Below are 17905 nucleotides of genomic sequence, written 5' to 3'. Positions count from 1 at the left end.
TTCGGTACGAGTCCATATCAGTGCTATAGCAGCTTTCCATGAACCTTTTAATAACCTTCCAATGTCTAACCATCCGTTGATTTCTAGAATCATGAAAGGAACGATACGACTTCGCCCACTGGTGACTAAACCTCCAATTCCATGGGATTTAAATGTAGTACTAGAACATCTAATGCTTCCACCTTTCGAACCATTAGACTCTAGCCACATCAAATATATGACATGGAAGACGGTCTTTCTTATTGCCATAACTTCTGCTAGGAGAGTCAGCGATCTACAAGCCTTGGTAAACTACTCCCCTTATCTAGAATTCTACCATGACAAGGTGACCCTTCGTCCTCACCCTTCCTTTCTGCCTAAGATGGTAACATTTTTTCATCTTAATCAAACCATAACTCTACCTATTTTTATGCCAAAACCACATAATAATGAGCGTGAAAAACTTTTACACATGTTGGACCATCTCAACTGTTTCTTTCCTTTAACCTGAATGATCCTGGACAACCAGTCTCAAAAAGGACCATAGCCAGTTGGTTATCACAATGCATACTTTTTTGCTACAATAAACGTTCCATTAAACTACTCAAAAACCTCATGCGTGCCAGATCCGTGCCACCGCAGCATTAGTTGCCCACTTGAACAAAGTTCCCTTAATTGATATCTGCAAAGCGGCAACATGGTCGTCCATTCATACCTTCACATTGCATTATTGCCTCCAACAGCAAACGACCTCTGATGCTGCACTAGGCACAGCAGTCTTATCACTAAAAAGAACATGGGACTGTCTACCACTTCAGGGGTTGATGTCCAAACCTGCAAACATTGAATATACAAGGACACAACCTGGGAGCTTGGGACTCCCAGACAGCATGGCTAATTCAGCCCTGCTATCGATGGGAAAAGGCAAGTTTGCTTACCGTAAATGGTGTTTCCGTAGATAGCAGGATGAATTAGCCATGCGATCCTTCCCTCCTCCCTAGACAGTCACACAGAGACAGACATACCTTCTTGACTTACCTCTCACTTGGCTACAAAGAAGCTGAAGAGGTGAGGGAACCACGTGGAAACACTACCGCACAGACGCACAGAGTCAAAAACTCTGTGATCAGCTAGAGGAAACTCCGCCTACTCAGGATCGCGACGCTTCCTAGACAGCATGGCTAATTCATCCTGCTATCTACGGAAACACCGTTTACGGTAAGCAAACTTGCTTTTACTAGGACTCCCGAATACAACATTAAGACCACTTTAAATACTTCAAAACACAGCAGCTAGAATACTAACCAGAAAAAGAAGGAGGGACCATATAACTGAAACCCTGGTGTAATTACATTGGCTACTTATTGAACACAGAATAACATACAAAGCCCTATGTACCATACATAAACTAATACATGATGAAAAATCGGACTGGCTAAACACAGCATTATGAGTACACGTCCCACACAGAAACCTTCGATCAGCAAATAAAGCACTCTTAACCATTCCTTCAGTAAAGACAGCGAGACTAACCCAAGTGAGAGAAAGGGCTTTATCTTTAGCAGGCCCCACACTTTGGAACATAATGCCTCTAGAGATCAGATTACAAAGAGATCTCAAAACCTTTAAGAAAAGTTTAAAAACATGGCCTTTTTAAACAAGCATTTTAGAAAGAGACTGGAGAATATAAAATATACAGGAATAGGCAGAAGAGCACCAGCGCACAGCACCATTCTAAGAATGTGCATTATAATAGTCTATGAACTCTATATTATAATAAACGAAATTGTAAACACTATGAATATGAATTTTACCCATGAACAGTACCTTATGGGTACACCTGGTCATGACCTACTTCACTAAACAATTGATTGTCTTTAACGATATATTGTAACTGAACCTTTTGTGGCACCTGTTAGAATGTACTTTAGTATGCATTCACCTACATTAATTTATGTGCCAACATGTAAACCATTGCGATGGTAAATAATAGGGATGTGAATCGTGTCCTCGATCGTCTTAACGATCGATTTCGGCTGGGAGGGGGAGGGAATCGTATTGTTGCCGTTTGGGGGGGGTAAAATATCGTGAAAAATCGTGAAAAATCTAAAAATCGAAAAATCGCAAAACCGGCACATTAAAACCCCCTAAAACCCACCCCCGACCCTTTAAATTAAATCCCCCACCCTCCCGAACCCCCCCAAATGACTTAAATAACCTGCGGGTCCAGCGGCGGTCCGGAACGGCAGTGGTCCGGAACGGGCTCCTGCTCCTGAATCTTGTTGTCTTCAGCCGGCGCCATTTTCCAAAATGGCGCCGAAAAATGGCGGCGGCCATAGACGAACACGATTGGACGGCAGGAGGTCCTTCCGGACCCCCGCTGGACTTTTGGCAAGTCTCGTGGGGGTCAGGAGGCCCCCCACAAGCTGGCCAAAAGTTCCTGGAGGTCCAGCGGGGGTCAGGGAGCGATTTCCCGCCGCGAATCGTTTTCGTACGGAAAATGGCGCCGGCAGGAGATCGACTGCAGGAGGTCGTTCAGCGAGGGTTCCGGCGCCTCGCTGAACAACCTCCTGCAGTCGATCTCCTGCCGGCGCCATTTTCCGTACGAAAACGATTCGCGGCGGGAAATCGCTCCCTGACCCCCGCTGGACCTCCAGGAACTTTTGGCCAGCTTGTGGGGGGCCTCCTGACCCCCACGAGACTTGCCAAAAGTCCAGCGGGGGTCCGGAAGGACCTCCTGCCGTCCAATCGTGTTCGTCTATGGCCGCCGCCATTTTTCGGCGCCATTTTGGAAAATGGCGCCGGCTGAAGACAACAAGATTCAGGAGCAGGAGCCCGTTCCGGACCGCTGCCGTTCTGGACCGCCGCTGGACCCGCAGGTTATTTAAGTCATTGGGGGGGGGGTTCGGGAGGGTGGGGGATTTAATTTAAAGGGTTGGGGGTGGGTTTTAGGGGGTTTTAGTGTGCCGGCTCACGATTCTAACGATTTATAACGATAAATCGTTAGAATCTCTATTGTATTGTGTTCCATAACGGTTTAAGACGATATTAAAATTATCGGACGATAATTTTAATCGTCCTAAAACGATTCACATCCCTAGTAAATAACTTAGCGATGGTATAGAAAAGATTTTAAATAAATAAATAAAACATTAAGAAAGGTGGCAAGAAGGCAAAACGATTACTGGCATGATTAAAAGGGGAGGTGAAAGAAACTATTTTAGGCAAAAGATCTTCATTCAAAAATTGGAAGAAGGATCCAACAGAAGAAAATAGGATAATGCATAAGCGTTAGCAAGTTAAATGTAAGACATTGATAAGACAGGCTAAGAGAGAATTTGAAAAGAACTTGGCCGTAGAGGCAAAAACTCACAGTAAAATCTTTTTAAAATATATCCGAAGCAGAAAGTCTGTGAGGGAGTCAGTTGGACCGTTAGATGATCAAGGGGTTAAAAGGGTAATTAGAGAAGATAAGGCCATCGTGGAAAGATTAAATGATTTATTTGCTTTGGTGTTTACTGAAGAGGATATTGGGGAGGTACCCATTCATGGGTAATGATTCAGATGGACTGATCCAAATCACAGTGAACTTAGAAGATGTGTAGATCTGATTGACAAACTGAAGAGTAGTAAATCACCTGGACCAGATGGTATACACCCCAGAGTTCTGAAGGAACTGAAAAATGAAGTTTCAGACCTATTAGTAAAAATTTGTAAACTATCATTAAAATCATCCATTGTACCTGAAGACTGGAGGATAGCTAATGTAACCCCAATATTTAAAAAGGGCTCCAGGGGCGCTCTGGAAAACTTCAGACTAATTAGCCTGACTTCAGTGCCAGGAAAAATAGTGGAAAGTGTTCTAAATATCAAAATCACAGAACATATAGAAAGACATGGTTTAATGGAACAAAGTCAGCATGGCTTTACCCAAGGCAAGTCTTGCCTCACAAATCTGCTTCCTTTTTTTGAAGGAGTTAATAAACATGTAGATAAAGGTGAACCGGTAGATGTAGTGTACTTGGATTTTCAGAAAGCGTTTGACAAAGTTCCTCATGAGAGGCTTCTAGGAAAAGTAAAAAATCATGGGATAGGTGGCGATGTCCTTTCGTGGATTACAGACTGGCTAAAAGACAGGAAACAGAGATTAGGAATAAATGGACTACTTTCCCAGTGGAAGGGAGTGGGCAGTGGAGTGCCTCAGGGATCTGTATTGGGACCCTTACTTTTCAATATATTTATAAATGATCTGGAAAGAAAAACGATGAGTGAGGTAATCAAATTTGCAGATGATACAAAATTGTTCAGAGTAGTTAAATCACAAGCAGATCGTGATAAATTGCAGGAAGACCTTGTGAGACTGGAAAATTGGGCTTTGAAATGGCAGATGAAATTTAATGTGGATAAGGGCAAGGTGATGCATATAGGGAAAAATAACCCATGCTATAGTTACACAATGTTAGGTTCCATATTAGGTGCTACAACCCAAGAAAGAGATCTAGGCGTCATAGTGGATAACACATTGAAATTGTTGGTTCAGTGTGCTGCGGCAGTCAAAAAAGCAAACAGAATGTTGGGAATTATTAGAAAGGGAATGGTGAATAAAACGGAAAATGTCATAATGCCTCTGCATCGCTCCATGGTGAGACCACACCTTGAATACTGTGTACAATTCTGGTTGCCGCATCTCAAAAAAGATATAGTTGTGATGGAAAAGGTACAGAGAAGGGCGACCAAAATGATAAAGGGAATGGAACAGCTTCCCCTATGAGGAAAGACTAAAGAGGTTAGGACTTTTCAGCTCGGAGAAGAGAAGGCTGAGGGGGATATGATAGAGGTGTTTAAAATCATGACAGGTCTAGAACAGTAGATGTGAATTGGTTATTTACTCTTTCAGATAATAGAAAGACTAGGGGGCACTCCATGGTTAGCATGTGGCACATTTAAAACTAATCGGATAAAGTTCTTTTTCACTCAACGCACAATTAAACTCTGGAATTTGGTGCCAGAGGATGTGGTTAGTGCAGTTCGTGTAGCTGGGTTTAAAAAAGGATTGGTTAAGTTCTTGGAGGAGAAGTCCATTACCTGCTATTAATTAAGTTGATTTAGAAAATAGCTACTGCTATTACTAGCAACGGTAACATGGAATAGACTTAGTTTTTGGGTACTTGCCAGGTTCTTATGGCCTTGATTGGCCACTGTTTGAAACAGGATGCTGGGTTTGATGGACCCTTGGTCTGACCCTGTATGGCATGTTCTTATGTTCTAATTAAGCTCTGGAATAGGTTGCTAGAAAATATGGTTAAGGCAGTTAGCTTAGCTGGGTTTAATAAAAGTTTGGACAAGTTCCTGGAGAAGAAGTCCGTAAACTGCTATTAGTCAAACTGACTTAGGAAATAACCACTGTTTATTACCAATATTAGTATCATGGGATCTTTTTAATGTTTGGGTACTTGCCAGGTTCTTATGGTCTGGATTAGCCACTGTTGGAAACAGGATGCTGGGCTTGATGGACCCTCAGTCTGACTCAATATGGCAACTTCTTGTTCTTATGTTGTTAGGATAAGTCAGAAGCTCTAGATTTATGAGGGGAATTGGAAAGCACCTGGCAGGGGAATTTCCCTTTAAAATGGACTGGGAATTATATCAAGTATTTAAGAGTGAAAATCCCATGAAATAATGTTAGGCCTTTAATGGAAAGTATGGAAAAATTTCTGGTGAGCTGGCAATATCTTGCAGTTTCCTTTATACGTAGAATTCATCTGATTAAGATGCTTATCCTTCCAAAGTGGGTATATTTACTCCATATGTTGTCACTAATAATTTCTAGGAAAGATAAGCTCAGGTTTAATAAGGCCTTTTCACTTTTTTTTTTTTTTTTTTTGAAAGGGAAACTGCATAGGCTGGCATTCCATAGACTATTATTGCCAATCTGGGACGGGAGATTGTCCTTGCCACATATTAAGAACTAAAGTATTTTATGACTTATAAAACATTTCAATGACTGGCTGATGGACACTGAATAATATTCTGCAGTAGATATTGAAAAACTATTGACTCAGCCTCTCAGCTTAAAATTCATATTACATGCAGGGATGGTAACTTAACGAGCACACATATATACACATGTCTGGGGGAGCGCAGCCAGATACATGGCAATTTTATATCCTGCACACGCAAATGTATATATGTTATAAATTAGCCCTGGCGCACATATGCGTGCTTCTAATTTTACAAGTGTGCGCACACAGCCACATAATGTCAGCTTTGAGCCGCACAAATGAGGTAATTTTATAACAAGCTTACATCTATGGCATGACCAGTTCATCCACAAGTTTGTCCAGTCTACAGCTAAATCCTCCAAACCCCCTATGGTTCTTTAGCCTGCACTTCCCCTAGTTAACTCAGACCACTCAAACACTTCAGAGAGGCCTGGAAATAGTTTTATTAAGACTTAACCTCCTCCATAGCAGAAGTAAATTTGTGCTCAAATATACCTGGGTGTGCCCAGGTGTGTTGGCACTTGCGCATGCATCTCTTGGCCCAGCCCTGGAATGCCCAAGCCACACCCACATTCCTCCCCTTGGGCGTGCATGTGGATGGCTTTTAAAATTGGATGGATGCGCGCACAACTCCTGATTTTGGCACACACCCAGCTTTTAAAATTCACCTTTATGGCACAAATGATTCTGAGAGAAATTAGGGGAATTATTTTATTAATTCAGCATGCTGGACACAAAGACATTTATTTCTATGGTGAAGGTTGTGATGCCTGCCAAATCTTCCTTAAAGGGGCAGCTCTGTCCAAATGTTTTACAGAGGAAAGCTTCCATCTCTGTTGTTCCAGCCAATCTGGGCTTACTGAAAGACACTCTTTGCTCTCTCTCCAGAGCAAAGACCTCCAGCTTTGTTACTGTTAGGGTTTGTGGGTATGTGGGCCCTGGGCCGAGGTGAGTGATGGTACTGCCCATGGGGAGGAGCCCCATGAGCCTCACCGTCGGGAGGCTAGGTCTCAACTGCGGGGTGCGTGGAACAGCAGGTACTGGAGAGAGAGCGACACTGCCTGCGGAATGGGGAGTGTATCATGAAAGTCACATAGACACAGAAGTGCGATGAGGTCTGTGAGGTGAGGTATACCCAAGGATGATAGAGATGTAGAGATGATACAGCAATGGTCCGCAGAGCAGGGTACACCAATGAGGGTTCCTCAGTAGAGATGTAACGGTAGAGGTCCGCAAAGCAGAGTACTCACTGTAGTAGTATCAAGGTTCTAGAGGAAGCCCCGGGGAGAAAGGGCAGGCAGAGGTCCTAGGCACAAAGCCCTCCGAGGAGCGGATAGCCAGAGATGAGGAAAGGGCCCCCGAGTTGCCTTCATTTAAGGATGAAACATCAGGAAATTTACTTCAAGATGCCTCTTTAAATATCACGGATATTCTGGAACTAACCCAAGAGACTTTATTCAAACAAGAAGGACGTGTGTGATATTACTGCCTAAAATCTTGGAAATATAGTCAAAAAAGATTGTGTTTGCATTCTTGAGGTAGTTTAAAGGGCATTGCTTAGGGAAGTGTGCAGTATTGAGGTTGAATCTTAGCAATAGAAAAATGGGAACAAAAATTAATTGAATAAGTCTCCTTACTTTACAGTAGGCTGCCACTCTTGGGGTGCGGATGCTCCAAATCCATAGCACACACATAGTCTTGTGACTAGCAGGGTCAAGTGCCAGTGTGCTTTCTGGTTAGTTCCTGTCCACAAGGGCACCAACCTCCAAACCTAAATCTATGAAATTACATCCTAAAGTATTTGAAAGAGCCAAAAGAAATTGTGACTGGAATTTGGACTTTGCCTAGAACTGCCTTGTTGAGTACGTTACACTACTTCATCTATCTTGCTGAAGGATTCCTACGGTGTACCCCGTGCCGCGAGCCACTACCTTACTCTCTTCAGTGACTTCTCTTCAACCACTCTACACTACAGGGCACGGATTCATCACCTCCCAGTTCCTCTGGACTCCTGCACCTCAGCTACCATCTACAGTACAGTCTCCTCGGCGTACCCGCTCTGCGGGCCACTACTGGATCTGTTCTGCACATTCAAAGTATTCCACTCTGCAGGAAGAGCTGCCTGGCGTACCCCACTCTATGGTCCACTACTGGGCTTACTCCATTACCCTGGACTTAGTTTATATTCCCGCTGTGTGGGTTCTGCCTTCGATTCCAGCTTAATAAAGTTTATTGCTGCTGTGTTCTTCTCTGCTGAGGCCACGCCTATTGTAGTGAGACCCCAGAGGGCTCATTCCTGTGGGTGGAACCACCTCTCACTATGATCCAGGGTTCACAACCATTCCAGAACATAACAATAATAATATAAAATACAATAACATAATACAAAAAAAACCCCCAAGACAAACACAAAGTAAGAAAAACAATAACAATTATAAACTGATAAATAAACAATAATAAGAGCCCATGGGCTAATTTGCTTTCCACTAAATCCAAAATTCCAGAAGTTGGAAATTATCAAAAACATGTTAAAAAAGTTAACTTAAATAACCAAGTTTTGGAACATTATTTATTTTATTTTGGTTTTTTTTATATGTAAAAGTTGATAAACTCTGGCTAGAAGCTGAGAGGGAATAAGGTTGAGGTTTCTAAGATAATGAGTGGGGTGGAGCAAGACTTTTGGCATGATCCATTCTACGATTTGAGAAGCGTCTGATATGCAAATATTATAGATAGCAGGGTGACTTTCACCCCTCATTCCAACAAATTTTCAGGTTGCTCCCCCTGAAGAAGCCAGGTTGGCGAAACAAGGACCTTGTCGGGTCATTATAATAGCACACCTTAAGGAACACTGTCTTTTAGAGCTGTTTCCGCCAGCAAAGGGACATTACAACAGTACACCTTAAGGAATACCGTTTTCTAGAGATGTTTTTGCCAGGAAATTGTGATCACATGTGATTTTTTGCTGATATATTACTATTATGTGTGATGTTATAAATTTCAAGCTGTTTATATCAATGTTGCATTAATTCTTTTGTATACTTCATTGATGAGTAACATCTTAGATCAGCCATCCCATGTGGTTGGTCTTACCACTGCACAGTTACAAAGTATATATGCACAATAGTGTTATGTGTGGGATACTTTGTTTCTAACACTTTAGAAGGGAAGGATAGAACAGTTTAGTGTTAGGATGAAGTGGTTGCTTTGTGTTCATTTTTGTACATGGGAATAAACTTGAATAAAGGATTGTAGTAAATTACCATACTGTAATCACATTCTGTTTAATTCTCATAGGTGCTTTTTCCCCTAGTGTTTATATATATATATATATATATATATATATATATATATATATATATATATATATATATTCCCCTAGTGTTTATATATATATATATATACTTCCCCTAGTGTTTATATATATATTCCCCTAGTGTTTATATGTATATATATATATATATATATATATTTATATTTTATTTTTTTTATCTACACTCAGAATAGGACAGCAGCAGCCCCAAATATCTTGAATGTACAGTATATATACCTGTTTCTGCTGTATACTTTTAATAATTTACAGTTAGTATGTAACTGGCTAACAACAATCCTTTATTTTTGTGAGTTACTAACTAATGTGCAGAAAAATATTACTTATAAACTGAAGTACACTACGTCAAGACATCTATGTGCTTTGATCTAGTATAGACATTCCATCTAATTGTCAAAGGAAACACTTGCTTTTATTTTTCTAATTTTTAATTAATATATTTATATGCGTGAAGCTTCTAATACTCCTTATGTTTACATATCTTATAATAAATGCAATACTAAGATACAACATCTTTCTTCTTAGGTGCAAAAGGTTATGAGGAATTATTTATTTATCTAGGTCTGGTGTTAATTGTAAAGCAATGCATGGAAACTCTGCCGTGCCTGGGAAATAAATCACTCCTAAAGCGCTGGCTGGCTTCCCAGACTTGACAACTGAAGATAAAAAAAAAATGTTGCCTTTTAAACTATGCCCTGCTTCACATTTAGAGACAATTTATGCACTGGTCATTTTTAGATCAAAAATGATTCAAAACAATTTAAAATAATTCTGAATAGAAGAGTTTATTGGTTTTCATTTGTTAAAGGTAAAGGGGAACAGATACCATGGCAGGCTAAGTAGTGACCGCTGAATGTAGCTCGATAAGTCCCTACTTATCCGGCTAAATGGTGCTGAATATTGGTCTCACTTATTTCCCTTATACATGATATCCTTTTGCACACTTATAACCTTCCTTGTGCATTTTCAACAGATTGATGATGGGCAGCCACTTGAACATCTGTCAGAGATGCGTTCAGTTGCCATTCTCTTCCTGAATCTTCAATTCAGGGATAACATTATGATAAATCATCAATGCACAGCAATGCAGGATGTCAACTGTGGCATCACAGAACTCCTCCAGAATTATCAAGGCAAGATTAACAAAGTCTTCATGTTTAACAAGGTAAGGATCTGGGACCCCAGGAGTACAGCAGAAGGATTGACCATACAGTAAAAAAGAAGGCTGGGATCCTGGGATTGGACTCCAAATAGGAGGAAAAGAATAGCTAAAGGATAGGGAGAGGCTAGAAGTAATAAGGGACAAGGAATGCTGATAGGAGCTAAGGGGACAACAGCAAGTAAAACAATACAGGATCTAAAACATGGGGAGAAGATGAGCAGGTATTGAAAATTGAGTCCAGATTGCGGGGGATGGGGAAACAGATAAAAGGCCCAGACTTTAGAATCCAAAGAGCAGTAAAGAGAAGAGATTGGAAGACTGAGTCAATTGCCATCAGTCCTGAAGAATAGTGCAGAATTGAGGATTCAGGGAGAAGAGAGGATAGTGAAGAGATGAAGCAGGACTGGAAGGTATGTTTTAATTGAATGAGAGGAAAGAGGCAATTTATACAACTGTTTTATTGATCATACAACGATTATTTTATGTCTCTATTCATTCTTATGACTTGATTGTTTGACTTATGGAAATATTATTTGTATTCCTGAAGCCAGGACTTCACCTGGTTGAAGAAATACCAGTATGAAAAGCTGTAAGGTTGATGTAATGGTATATATGTCCTCAGGGCTGCACCTTTCTCTGTGTCTTTGGGCTCCCTGGGGATAAACAGGAAGATGAATGTGCCCATGCCCTGCAATGTGCATTTCAAATGCACATCTTCTGTACTGAGAAGCTCCTGGAAATCGGGTAAGTAGAGAAGATCTGGTCATACTCTGAAAGATCAAAGGCACAGAATACAAAATTCCAGGTAATGAGAACTCCTTATAGCCTAAAGTGTGATGCTTAGTAATAAAAGAATCACAACAGCATGAGTCATGAGACAGCATCACAAGGTGTGACCAAGGTAATGAGTGAAAGGACAAGCAAGGGTGCGAGACCATGGTGTGGGATAGCCAAGCAACTTTCAGGCTGGAGACATTCAAACAGGACTCCAGTCTTTCTTCTTAATCAGTAAACAAACATGTAGACTGCTTACTCTAGCAGTATACTCATATCATTACCTTTTACCAAAGAGGATTCGGGGGTTGTCTTCTCCTTGAGACGCAGGGCCTCCTGTTCCTAGCTGAGCTCAGCCTCTTATTCTGCTCAGCAGGGTCCCACCCACAGAGCTCTTTTTCTCTATGGGTTTTAAGGTGGTCCAAGCTGGCCCCATAGAGGTTAAATGTGGGGTTGTAGGGCCATTCCTTTACACATGGAGATTGGGGAAGAATCCCAGCAGCTCAGAGTATAACCGCCAGGTAATTATGGCTTTGGAGGAATCCCTATAGAACAGGATCTGAAATGTATGGTTGTTAAGGGGTAATTAAGAGCACAGAGCATGACATCCCAGATAGTGAGCTAATCCCAACATGATAGGACGTGAGGTGGGAAAGAGGCTGGCCCAGTGGTTTAGGTGTTAAATGCTGTGCACTATAATGCAGAAAGGCCCTGTTCAATCCCTGGGTCTGGTCATCTGCTCCCCAGTTCAGTCAGGGGATGCTGTGGAGGCAGTGTTCACAGCTTCTGGGGAAAAGGAGTCATGGTCACTGCTTATGGGTGATACCTAGTGGAGATATTCTAAGCCCTTAATTTCAGGGTTCAAGAAGGAGCCCTGGTGTATGGCCCACAGCCCAGGACCATCACTGCAATGACTAGTCTAAATGTAAGTTGGGAGAAGATATGCAGTAGGAGAAGAAATCCCTGAGTAGTTGCAATTAAAGGGTCATGGTGCCAGCTCCTACTACTTAACAGTTCTATAGAACTACTTGATGTGCACGACACTGTACAAAAAAACATATGAGACAGTCCCTGCTCAGTAGAGGGTACAATCTAATCAAGACAAATAGATCAAAAGAGAATTGGGAGTAGTATAATGGGTACATGATCAATCAAACTGATTAACAGGTGAGATAAGGATGACAGCAGCCAATCAGCGTTCACTTCCAGTCTAAGCCCCGCCCATGCCCCACCCACACCCCACCCACTCCCTATAGAAGTGAATGAGGCATAGCCATGCCCCTCCCACCTCGCCCCACCCCTGGCCCTGCCCAGACCTCATCGATGCTCCTCCCCCCAATAGAAGTGACTGGGGAGCCCCTCCCACAACCCACCCCCTAACCCCCCAATGATGTCACAGGTGACCCCGCCCACACCCTAGTCCCAAGCCACACACCCCTGTGACGTCACGGGTATGACATCACCGGAAGTCCACCCCTCACCACTCCCAAAAACACACCCCCCTAAAACGTCATCAGAAAGGGTCCTGTTGCTTTTTTAATGATGCCAGAATTAATGGACTCTGGCTGTTTTTGATGATCTCACCGGAAGTACGATACAAAAGCCCCAAAATATGCGCTCCTAGAACATCCTGACGCCTTTTAATGATGTCGGAGCCGGAAGTATGCTTTTAAAATGCGCCCCTAGAACATCCTTATGTCTTTTAATGATGACAGAGCAGGAAATATGCTTTTTTTCTAGCCCCTCTGTTTTTTAAAAAAATTACAAGCTGTTAAGTGGCAGGAAAACAGGCTCATACTGTTGACAAGGATTTGGTTTTTAAGACAAGTGATTGCTTGGAACTACATGAGGTGAACTGCAGACAATGTATTTTTTCACACAGGCACGATCAAACTTTGCAAAGACAGGCTTTTTTTGCAAAGACCGGGCACCGGAGTAGTCTATGGGTACGCTGTCACTCAAAGCCCCAAGCCAAACCCCCAGTGATGTCACCAGAAGTCCACCCCTCCCCTCCAAGCCCTCGCTGTAGATAGGCATGCCCCAATAAAAGTTACCACTCATCTGGCAGGAAGCTGTGACTCATTCTGTACACAGAGACAGGGAGAATTTTCCCTACACCCCTTCCCTCCTCTCCTCTCTGTAGATACCCATGCCTCAACCCTCCCTGCCCAGACCTAAACCTGAGCAGAGGATAATTGAAAGCAGTGGGGGGTGTAGGTTTGCAATGGTGAAACACAAGGCTTTAGTTTTGTTTTAAAAAAAAAAACAGACCTCTGTATTTACAGCCATATAAAAAACAAGAATGCACCAGCGGATCTTAAAGAAAATTTATCATGACCCAGGATCTATAGGTAGCTTTGGCGGTATAACACCTCTTTTGCAGGCAGCTAAAACATGTATGCCGTCTGTGACCAAGAAACAGGTGATTGATTGGCTTACAGAACAAGATGCTTATTCTTTACACAAACCTGCTAGGGTATGATTTAAAAGAAATAAAACCATAGTGTCTGATGTGGATGCGCAATGGCAAGCAGATCTGGTTGACGTGACTGCCTTGTCTGGTTATAACAGAGGCTACAAATACATTTTGACAGTGATAGATGTTTTGTCAAAATATGCATGGGCTGTGACTCTAAAAACAAAAACAGGTCGTGAAGTGGCCGAGGCCTTTGAAAATATACTTAAAGGTGGTCATGTTTATTTATTTATTTAACAGTTTTATATACCGAAGTTCTGTTAACAAAGTTACTAATCACTTCGGTTTACATTACAACAATAGATTGACAGTATTTAGAATAATGTCTTACAATGAACAGGATAAATAAACTAGATAAATGTTCCCAACAAAATACAAACAGACAGAGAACATAAGAACATAAGAAATTGCCATGCTGGGTCAGACCAAGGGTCCATCAAGCCCAGCATCCTGTTTCCAACAGAGGCCAAAACCAGGCCACAAGAACCTGGCAATTACCCAAACACTAAGAAGATCCCATGCTACTGATGCAATTAATAGCAGTGGCTATTCCCTAAGTAAAATTGATTAATAGCCATTAATGGACTTCTCCTCGAAGAACTTATCCAAATCTTTTTTGAACCCAGCTACACTAACTGCACTAACCACATCCTCTGGCAACAAATTCCAGAGCTTTATTGTGCGTTGAGTGAAAAAGAATTTTCTCCGATTAGTCTTAAATGTGCTACTTGCTAACTTCATGGAATGCCCCCTAGTCCTTCTATTATTCGAAAGTGAAAATAACCGAGTCACATCTACTCGTTCAAGACGTCTCATGATCTTAAAGACCTCTATCATATCCCCCGTCAGCCGTCTCTTCTCCAAGCTGAACAGCCCTAATCTCTTCAGCCTTTCCTCATAGGGAAGCTTTTCTATCCCCTTTATAATTTTGGTTGCCCTTCTCTGTACCTTCTCCATCGCAACTATATCTTTTTTGAGATGCGGCGACCAGAATTGTACACAGTATTCAAGGTGTGGTCTCACCATGGAGCAATATAGAGGCATTATGACATTTTCCGTTCTATTAACCATTCCCTTCCTAATAATTCCTAACATTCTATTTGCTTTTTTGACTGCTGCAGCACACTGAGCTGACAATTTTAAAGTATTATCCGCTATGATGCCTAGATCTTTTTCCTGGGTGGTAGCTCCTAATATGGAACCTAACATCGTGTAACTACAGCACGGTTATTTTTCCCTATATGCAACACCTTGCACTTGTCCACATTAAATTTCATCTGCCATTTGGATGCCCAATATTCAAGTCTTGCAAGGTCCTCCTGCAATGTATCACAGTCTGCTTGTGATTTAACTTCTCTAAATAATTTTGTATCATCTGCAAATTTGATAACCTCACTCGTCGTAAAGAGTTTTTAAACAGCTCTGTGAAGAGTTTGTTAAAATACAGAGGCATTCATCATTTTGTGACCAACAACGATGTTAAGGCAACGGTTGTGGAGAGATTTACAGGACTTTAAAATCCAAAATGTGGCAATACTTTACAGCGCGCAACACTTTTCGATATGAAGATGTGCTTCTGGCTTTTATGAACAGTTATAATCACAGTTTTCACAGAACAATACAGGCCCGCCCCATCGATGTAACAACCTCAAACTCTCTGCGGTTCTGGAAAGTAATCTACGGCAATAACAACAAACATGAAACTGCTAAGCCTTTTTTTAAAAAAGGGGGATCATGTTAGACTGTCAAAAACTAAAGGGAAATTTGAAGAAGGTTATGAACAAACATGGACAGATGAGATATTTATAACAACTGACGTCTTAAACAGGGGGCAGAAAACAGTGTACAAGATACAAGATTATGGTGAGGAAACCATTCAAGGTTCTTTTTATTCTGAAGAATTACAGAAAGTCAGCCCTCAAAAGGACAGAATATACCCCGTTGATAAGGTTCTAAAGGTAAAAGGGAGAGGTAAGAACAAGCAGTGCTTTGTGAAATGGCGATGATGGCCCGAAAAATTTAACAGCTGGATAAAAGCATCAGAGATTCAAAACATTTGATTTGAAAAGGCCTTGTATCATAAAAAGAAAAAAATGAATGAATCAATATCTCTTTAGATCTGAAGCCCTTTCACAAAACTACAGTCTGTTGAACCTTTTGGTGATTTAATGGTTCCTGATCATTGTTTCTCCCTGATTAGATCATGAGTCCAGACAACTATCCGCACCTACGTCATTACAATATACAACCCCTTTTGTTCATGAAAGGTAGTGTGTTACCAACGCCCTCTTAGGTCTTAGGGCACTTTACAAAAATGTAGACTGATGTGTTTTAAGAGCCATCCCCCCTGTGTATTCCTTCACCCCACCCACCCACTCATGAGTCCACACAACTATCCCCACCTACGTCATTACAATATACAATCCCTTTTGTTCATGAAAGGTAGTGTGTTACCAACGCCCTCTTAGGTCTTAGGGCACTTTACAAAAATGTAGACTGATGTGTTTTAAGAGCCATCCCCCCTGTGTATTCCTTCACCCCACCCACCCACTCATGAGTCCACACAACTATCCCCACCTACGTCATTACAATATACAATCCCTTTTGTTCATGAAAGGTAGTGTGTTACCAACGCCCTCTTAGGTCTTAGGGCACTTTACAAAAATGTAGACTGATGTGTTTTAAGAGCCATCCCCCCCTGTGTATTCCTTCATCCCACCCACCCATCAATCCTAAAAACAAACAAAAGGCCTCTCTTGAATGTCTTGTCATCCTGGTCTTTTTTTCCCCTTCCAAACATTGTCTCATCCTGATTAGATTAACCATTTACAGATCTTGAGTCCAGACAACTTCCCCACCCTTAGCTCATTGCAATATACGTTCCTTAGTTAATGAAATAGTTGCTGTATCAAACATTTTACAGGCTGTGCATTGATATCAATGAGACTTAATAAAACCATAAGATATCCCCCAAAAAACTTCCATATCACCTGAAAGCACGATTGACACTTTTTTTTTCTTTTTTTGTTAATTCTGATATATTTATTAGTTGCTTTTATTAACTAATTTATACACATGGCAAAATGTATTAAAATATTACAAAGCATTTCATTGTCAATACATACTTCTGAAATACAGACAAGAAAACCATTACCAGCAAACAAAGAATGCTTTATTATACATTTTTAAAAAATGACCGGTGCTTTCTCCCATAGATGATGGCATGTATATATTTTATCATTAAAACCTCATCTGTAGGTTTAAGCAAACTGTTTAGTTTTTGAACAGGATTTTCAGCAGTTTTCACACTGTGTATAAGATATATGATCAGATTCAAATTGTCATTGTTTAGGCTTAATACGCCTCTTTATATGCTGCTAATACTATAAGATTCAAAACACGTTCTAGGCACAACCTGTTACAAGCGGTCCTTAATTTTTCCTGTGTGTCAGAGGCAGTCCAATAAACGCAACTATGATCATCCTGTCTCGGTTCATTGATAACACAGCCTTCGCAATTTTCATACCGTATGCCAGCGAGATTTTGTAAGAATACTGTACACAGCCACCCTTACGATTGATCTAAATGTCGTTTTTTGAAAAAGTCCATGCACCGGCGGTGGTTTTGGGAATCCTATATAGCTCCACCAGCTGAAATCATGCACATCTTCGATTGATTTTTTTTTTTGGATCACTTGAATCTGATGGTTCTTTTATATTTGGACAGAAGCAACAAATACAGTTCATTTTGATACTGGTGTGTCCCCATATTCTTCTGTTTGTAAAGATCCTTCATTTTCCTATAAAACATAATGTAAACATTAAATTAAAACCTCTTCTAAACAAACTCTCTATTATAGATAGCTCCCAAACACACCACCCCCTAAATGCATTTTATTTTTATTTATTTATTTATTTTAAATTTTTATATACCGGAATTCCTGTATGCAATACAAATCAGTCCGGTTTACAAGTAACGAAAGAGGTTGCCCTGGTCTGGGAAGTTAGACCTGGGTTTTTTTACATAGAACATGGATCATTAGAAGGAAATGCATCATTAGAAGGAAAGAGATTTTTTCTTACCTTACACTCAAGCTTTTCCAACAAATAATCTGCTTCGGCAGCCAAGGCAGTTTTGTGCAGCTTTAAATCTTCAGAGTCCATAGCATTTTCATTGACCAG

General features: G+C 41.1%; 1 protein-coding gene across 1 annotated transcript in view; it reads left to right on the top strand.

Moving 5' to 3' along the window:
- Positions 1–17905, top strand: part of LOC115079136 (adenylate cyclase type 10-like) — a 621147-nt gene that overhangs the window by 89343 nt on the left and 513899 nt on the right. The window contains exons 5-6 of the mRNA XM_029582255.1: positions 10286–10477; positions 11097–11218. Coding sequence (XP_029438115.1) covers positions 10286–10477; positions 11097–11218 — 314 coding nt within the window. The remainder of the gene's footprint in view (positions 1–10285; positions 10478–11096; positions 11219–17905) is intronic.

The sequence above is a fragment of the Rhinatrema bivittatum genome, chromosome 17 (genome assembly GCF_901001135.1).
Source record: "Rhinatrema bivittatum chromosome 17, aRhiBiv1.1, whole genome shotgun sequence".
NCBI classification, from domain to species: Eukaryota; Metazoa; Chordata; class Amphibia; order Gymnophiona; family Rhinatrematidae; genus Rhinatrema; species Rhinatrema bivittatum.
Note: the sequence above shows the minus strand (reverse complement) of the source record. Positions and strands in the feature narration are given on the sequence as shown.